This window comes from Leopardus geoffroyi, chromosome B1 (genome assembly GCF_018350155.1).
Source record: "Leopardus geoffroyi isolate Oge1 chromosome B1, O.geoffroyi_Oge1_pat1.0, whole genome shotgun sequence".
Lineage (NCBI taxonomy): Eukaryota > Metazoa > Chordata > Mammalia > Carnivora > Felidae > Leopardus > Leopardus geoffroyi.
In genome coordinates this window covers 35,583,616-35,590,779 of record NC_059327.1, presented here as the reverse complement: position 1 = coordinate 35,590,779, position 7,164 = coordinate 35,583,616, and the positions used below count along the sequence as shown (strand labels likewise).

Sequence of the window (7,164 nt, the reverse complement as noted above, 5' to 3'; positions counted from 1 at the left end):
TCTGAACTGAAGGGAAATGAATAAAAGGTTTTGGTGTGGCTTGGTCTGGAGTTGTAGAATGGCAGAGGCAGGAGCCTAGAGGTAGGCAGAGTGATGCAGGGAGGGGACAGGGAAGCCCAAAGAGATGAAACTCTGCTGAGAGGCAGGGCCAGCTTTCACAACTCCTTGCCCCCTTGGAGTTTCTGGTGTTCTCACAGCTCAAACCTTGGAGGGGATGTGGACACCTCGCACCATGGCAGACAAGAGAAAGAGAATCCCACTGGGCCACAGACGCTACAGTGGGTGGCAGGAAGTCGGCCTGCCCCAGTCCTGCAAGTGGGGGACACGGGCCTGCTGTCTGGGAAGACGTGGGGGGTGGTGGTGGGACAAGGGGAGGAGCTTCTTTTTTGATGTGCTCCCCTCTTCCTGTTCACTCCCTCTCCACAGAGACATTTAGGCAGGAAAGCAAAGTAAGTACCACGTATTTACTCAGCAAGGGGCCCACTCCCTTGGAATGACCTCCCTCAGCACCCAGTCCATGTTCTCAGCGCCTGAGAATCAGATGTAGGCCTTTCCTGAGGCAAGCATGGAAAATGACAAGTAGGTTCATGATGACGAGTAGCCATCTCACGTTCAGAAGGTTCTCACATCCATCCCCTTAGGGAGGAGGGCCCTCATCGTACCCAGGGGCAATTAGGTCCTTGAGCTCTGGAATCCTTGTTGGGTTAAAGGCACTGTCCTTTCGGTGCGATGTAGGGACCAGCTCCATGGAGAAGGAAATTCCCCTGACAACCAGGGGACCAGACAACCTGCCTGTTCCCAACACCACCAGATCCCTGACTGCCAACCTCCTGCTTCCCCCAGAGGAAAGCAAAGCCACGGTGGGGGGAGCACCGTCACCCAGCTCCTTGCACAGAGATGGCACCTTCCTATCTGTTGACTGGGACGACAGAGGATTCCCGAAGCCTCTGTAAGAGTTGGCTTTGTAGGTCTTCCTCCATCACCTTCCACCAAAAAAAGTTCTCACCCCGAACCTTTGGGGGCTCCCTCTGTATACCTGGGTTCCGAAAAGCCACAGTCACCAGCACGTTCAAGCAGATGCCATCTGCATGGTCTTTGCCCAGGTGCTGCAGTCCAAGCAACCCCTTGGTCTCTACTGCCAAGTGGTGAAGGGTCAGACACTCCTGTAGCAGCCGCAGGATGGCCATCTTGATGCCACCCCTCTGCTCCATGGGAGTGAAGCCACAGGCAGTGATGGGCAAGTGAGGCATCCCCACTGTGCCCACCAGCACCCACACTGTTTGGACGCTGGTAAAGGTGGCCACAAGCCGCTGGCAGACCAGACTGCAGGGAAGCTCCTGGGGCAGAATAAGAGGGTGCCTGGCTTGCTGGCGGTACTGGGCAGCTAACTCCACCAGGTGCAGAATGTCCTGGGCTCGCAGCGGAGTGGGCAGGGAGGTCCGAGGGTACCAGCCAGCCTGCAGGGACTCTGCATCTGCCTCCTTGGGAGTCTTGAGAATTCCACCTGCAGGGATGTCGAGGATGGGGTGGAGGAAAGGGTCTCTGTTGAGAGAAATGCTGGGCCTGGCGGAGTAAATGGCCACCCAGGCATTCTAGCCCTGACCCAGGGTCATGGGGCTGTGGGGGCTGGGGGTCAAATCTTCAGGCTGGAATCTGGAGATGCCAGGCTTGTACCAGACAGAATAAGGGGCTCATCTCACCCTTATTGGGTGACAAGTTGGGGGAAAGGTGTCAACTGCCCCCTGCCAAACACTGCCACCAGGTGGGCCATACCTGTGGCTTGAGCGAGGAACACAAAGCGGATCCAGGAGGGGCCCCGCTCCTCCACAGACAGCAACGTCAGAGGCTCACAGTGCAGCCCAGCCTCTTCCTTCACCTCCCGCTGCAGTGCCTGAACGATGGTCTCCCCAGGCTCCATTCTCCCCGCGGGTAGGTACCAGGACCCACGGCACTCTTTCTTGGCCTCTTGGATCAGTAGCACCTCATCCTGAGGGGAGAGAGAGGATCCTCACCCCCACCACAGCTGGGCTGGGAACCTTCCCTTGCCCTGGGGTTAGATCCTAGCTCAAACAGAGTCACCCAACACCCCCTTACTGGTGGATACCTCAAATTGTTGACTGGTCCTTGTGTGCTTGGGGGCTGCAGCTGTCTCGCTGTGCAATGTATCCCTCTTTGCTTTCAGACTTCCATTTCAGAAAGGGGCTAAGATTCCTGGGAGCTGTTTCAGGGGCTGGGGATTAGGCCCCACAGTGAGGCTTGCCATGTATCCTGCACTGACTCCTGTCTGTAGATGCATTGTAGACATCCCCCCTCCCCTCATGGAGGGGCCTCACACTGGGGCCTAGGCTTTGAAACACACTCCCAGGCCCCACCCCATAAACTCCTACCTACAGCCCTGGCCCCTTCTAGCTGCTGTTGCAGCAACTTGTACAGGGATCAGCACAAAAGAACATCACACGGTGGGGCAGAAAGTCTGAGTATAAGTGCAGGTTGTGCCATTACTGTCCATGGGACCCAGAGGTCTCTGAAGCACTGGACAGATCTGAGCCCACTCCGAGGCAGGCACTATGCTAGATTCTGGGGAAAGAAGGCAGCCCTCCTCTCAAGACAGTGAGGCCTAGCGGGAGGAAATAAGCAGGTTCCTGGGCCTCAGATCCCTCTTCTGTATACAGGTACAGTCTCGGGGCTGGGCCGCACAAAATTCAGATGTAAGTGTGTCAGTGCTTTGCAAAACTGGGAAGCACCACGCACTAAGAAGCGGTGGCTCTTGTCGGTAGGTCCTCTGTCCCCACCGGGGCTGGCTGCGTGCTCCAGAGGGCCGGGCGCTGGGCCCGGCGGGCGGACGCTCACCTGCTCGTTGAGGAACACGGCCAGCACCACGTAGCAGACGTTCTTCCGCAGCCTCACCGGCGCCGGCAGCTCCTCGGCCGGTTCCGAGTCACAGCTGTGCACACTCAGCCCCTGGCCCCTCAACACCGCCGCCAGCGCCCCGGCCAGACCCTCCGAGGCCATCGGGTCCCCTGGGAGGCAGCGGACTGGCCCCCGCAGGTGGGTCGCGCCGGGTGGGGTGGGACGCGGGTGAGATCCCAGTCAGTCGCCCTCGCCCCCTCCCCCTGCCGACTCGGACCAGGCGCGCTCGAGAACGCGGAAGCGCCCGGCGAGCCCTGTCCGCTGATAGGCTACGCGTCACCGCGGGCTGCCCGGATTGGCTGGCTCGCGTCAGTGACTGAGGGGGCGGGGCCAGTCCGTAAGGGGTCTGAGTGGTGTGCGCAGCGCACTGACCTCTGCCTCTCAGTTTACCTCCCGCACCGCCCCCCCCCGCCCCGCCCCGCCCCGGCCTTTCTCCGGCATTTCTAGCTGCCAGCTTCGCTAATTCCTCCAGCAAGCACTTGTCTGGGCGAGTTCGGACGGTGACGTCATCGTGCCTGCAGGCTGCAGAGGAGCGCCACAGTGGCCAGCGACGATGACGTCACAGCAAGCCGATGACATCACTGAGGCCCGGGGCTGTGGCTTGGACCTATACTGTGCAGCTGTGGTTATACACATACCATGGTATTGCCCAAATTGATCACTTCCCAAATAACCTACTTTCTTCACTAAAAATGTACCTCATGTCACTGTCGCAGGAGGAAGAGTAGCTCCTGCCTTGGAGGAGATTCTGACCTTGGGAAGGTGGACATAAACATATAATAAAAAGTCATCTGAGGGTTATAAGCCAAGTGCTAAATGATTGGCTTGGTCAAGAGGTGTGACAGGTGCTCAGAGGAAGGAGGAAGCAGGGCTGAGATGGTCAAGGTGTGGCTGGAGATGGGAGGAGGGGACTGGGGATAGAAAGAAGGTCTGGAATCAGCCAGTCCAGCCTTCATCGATGTCCTGGCGGCCTGCCCACTGCATTTCCCACACAGTTTTAGGGCCCTCTCCACTGCAGACTGAAAGCCCTGTGGAGGGTAGGGACAAGGTCCTGCTCCTTCATCTCCCCCCCCCACCCCACACACACACCCAGCTCACACGGCCTGGTGGCCTGGCGCAATGAGAGCAGGGTGTGGGTTGTTTTGGCGAGTTCTTACTTCTCTCCCAGACTGACCTTTCCTCCTCAGAGCTTCCCTTAACCTACTCTCAGGACAGTAGGACAGGGCCAACTGGAGTGAAACTGTGAAGCCAGCCAACTTTGGGCTTCTTGTCCTCAGTTGGGTCTCCCCTTTCCCTGCCTGCTGGCTTTGTGCACTTTCCTTTTGGGAGCTTGGTGGAGCAAAGCATTGGACTTGGAAGCAGATGTCTGGCCACTGCTCACTGGCTGGCTATGTGCCCCTGGATAAATTGTGGGCCTCAGTTTCCTCATCTGAACAGTAGATTCATAGTAGCTCTTCTTTCACAGGGTTGTTGGGAAGGTGAGATGTCATGGGAGGAGCTCTATAGACTGTCCAGCGTGGGTCACCATGACCAGGCAGCCTCAGGGTGGGTCCTCCTGGCCACAGCTCTTGTTGCTGCCACACAAAGGCCCACTGTCATGAAATATGCCTACAGAACTATACCCTCAGGAATTCCAGTCACACCAGATTGGCCTCGTTAGGCCTTTCTCTCCCAGGGAACTGACTGCAGGTTCCCTGGAGACAGGGCCCTGCATTTGAAGGTGGGATGTCCCTGCCAGGCCCACAGTCTTTTGAAGTACTTGGCAAACACTGCTGCCCCCAGCCCTATCCAAGACCTCTCCACTCCCAAACAACGGAACTCACGGGACTGAGTCAGGCCCCTAGGACTGAAAAGCAACTTGTCAACGTATTTGCTGTGTGTGTGTGTGTGTCTGCAGGTCAGTTTTCACATCTGTGAAGTGGGGACTGCATTGGTCCCAGACTCCTTTCTGCCTCCCAGGGATGATTTGAGAGAGAATGAGGTCATGTCTGGCAGGGCTATGAGAGCCTCAGAGGCAGCCTAAGATAAACACCAGGCCGCCTGGAAGAGCAGACTGCAAGAAACCACGGCTCCACTCCCCCATTATCACTGGGAAAAACACTCCTCCCCTGTTAAGTGGACCTAATCACCCCTGTGGTGAGGAACACACGAGGCAACAGGAAAGCCCCTTGTAAACTGAGAAGGGCTGCGCAGGCAGAGGGCTCTCCAGGCACTGTACCCAGCCCTTCTGGGAGTGCAGAGGGGGACAACAGAAAGTAGACTTTCTCAAGGCATTGGGTGGAAGACAGAACACACCAGACTAAGCAGAGGCCCTAAGACTGACAAGAAAAGCTGAAGGAGGAAGGGGGGCTGAGGGAGAAGCCTCCAGAACCAGGAATAAAGAAAGTTCTTTGTTAAAGTTTGCTCTGTATCCTCCATTTCCAGAGAGAGCAGAGCACTGGTGGGGGGTGGGGTGGGGGGGCGGGGGGGAGGGGTGCTGCCCAGCATGATGGACAAGTGTGGCCAAACTGGTAGATCACAGAGTACAGGACTCCCAGCATCCATGGGAGCAAAGCCTGAGGCAGTCATTTCAGAGCACGTGGACACACATGCGCGTGTGAGCACATGTACAGGAAGGCAGTGTAGGCAATCTTGGAAACAGGGCCAGGGATGGGCAGGCAGGGTGGGGCAAGGGTGTCTGTGATTCTGGAGGCCTTTACAGAGCAACAAATGCCGTCCCTCTGCAAAGTAGGAGTGTGAGGAGGGCAGCAGCCCAAGGTATACAGGGAGGGGGAAGTTTGGCTCAGCCTGTGCTCTGCCACTAGCTGGCTGAATGACCTTGGGAGAGCCACATCTCCCCTCTAGGCCTTCTGTCATGCAGGCATAGGTGGATCCTGAAACAGAAAAAGGACATTAGTGGAAAACTGGTGAAATCCCAAAATTCTGTTGCTTAGTTAATAGTGTTGTATCAATAGGGGCGCCTGGGTGGCTCAGTCGGTTGAGCGTTTTTCAGCTCAGGTCATGATCTCAGGGTTTGTGGGTTCAAACCCCGTGTTGGGCTCTGTGCTGACAGCTCAGAGCCTGGAGCCTGCTTTGGACTCTGTATCTTCTCTGCCCCATCCCTACTCACACTCTGTCTCCCTCTGTCTCTCAAAAGTAAATAAATATTTTTAAAAATGTTTAGTGTGTCAATAATGATTTCTTCGTTTTGATCACTGTGCCATGTTTGTGTAAGATGTTAACATGGGACAAAGCTGGATGCAGGGTAATCAGGAACTTCCTGTACTATCTTTGTGACTTGAGTGTAAATCTAAAATCATTTCAAAATAAAAACTCTGAAAAGGTACTTTATAAGAAAAAAGAATAAGGCGGCACTGCTTATCTACATGCTGATGTCACTTCCGGCGCTGAGGGTTGTGCTTCTGTGTTATCTGGGCGAGTGAGAGGGGCTGGAGTAGACAGTGGACAGCGGGGATGCTGGGAGAAGCAGAGACCCCAAGGGCAGCGCTGGACTGGGGTGAGCCAGCTGAGCCTCCATGAGGAACAGTGCCACCAAGTGCCCCCAGACGTCTCAGGGTCAGTACCCACCTGGACTGGCTTCATGCCCAGGGCCAGTCCTAGAACATTTGGTCCACCTGCTGTTTGCAAGAGTCAGATCCAATATGCCCTCGAGGGTGCTGTGACCTGCCATGAGATGGAGGCAGCAGAGAGGTGTGCAGAAAAGAGAGGCCTGGTGACTGGGCTATCTCTGTCTTCCCGCAGGAAGGACCCCATGTTTGGGGTTCTAGGGTGACATTAGGACACAGCTATATAAGGTGAAGTGTAAGTAGGGATGGTCGTGCAATGCCACTTGGAACATGATCAACTGTAAAGTGTGTGTGTTGGAAGGAGGACAGAACAGCAAGCTCATCTGCAAACTCCATTAAGGGCCGAGACTAATGTAAACGAGGCTCAAGTCCGGAAGCTTGGTTCAAATCCCAATCCTGCCACTAAAATTGCTGCGTGACCTTGGGTGACTCAACCCCAGCCTGCCTCTTTCCTCTCCGTAAAATATAAATAAATAATATCTACCTCAAAACCATGATAAGGGATTAAATGAGATCAATTAAATGAAAACAGTGGCAGAGTAAAGTGTAGGACTGCTTCCATTTTTTCTTTTCTCTCTATCCCATGATAAAATGAAAATAACCTTGCTTTGCAAACAATGAAGAAACCTAATTTTTTAGGTGCAGGATGGTTATGTAAACCACAGCAAAGCCACATAAGGGAATATAA

At 55.2% G+C, this 7,164-nt stretch overlaps 1 protein-coding gene across 1 annotated transcript; it reads right to left on the bottom strand.

The window, feature by feature from the left end:
- Positions 1-450: 450 nt before the first annotated feature.
- Positions 451-3,234, bottom strand: NUDT18 (nudix hydrolase 18). The gene is made up of 3 exons (XM_045457791.1): positions 2,851-3,234; positions 1,774-1,987; positions 451-1,504 (listed from the first exon to the last, which is right to left on the bottom strand). The coding sequence occupies exons 1-3, from the start codon at positions 3,010-3,012 to the stop codon at positions 909-911; spliced, it is 972 nt and encodes a 323-aa protein (XP_045313747.1). The 5' UTR covers positions 3,013-3,234; the 3' UTR covers positions 451-908.
- Positions 3,235-7,164: the final 3,930 nt, after the last annotated feature.

Coding starts and splice junctions, on each gene's coding strand:
- NUDT18 (XM_045457791.1), bottom strand. CDS start 3,012: ATGGCCTCGGAGGGTCTGGCCGGGGCGCTGGCGGCGGTGTTGAGGGGC. Junction 1,988..2,850: donor CCGTGTTCCTCAACGAGCAG/GTGAGCGTCCGC, acceptor CTCTCCCCTCAG/GATGAGGTGCTACTGATCCA. Junction 1,505..1,773: donor GTTCCTCGCTCAAGCCACAG/GTATGGCCCACC, acceptor ACATCCCTGCAG/GTGGAATTCTCAAGACTCCC.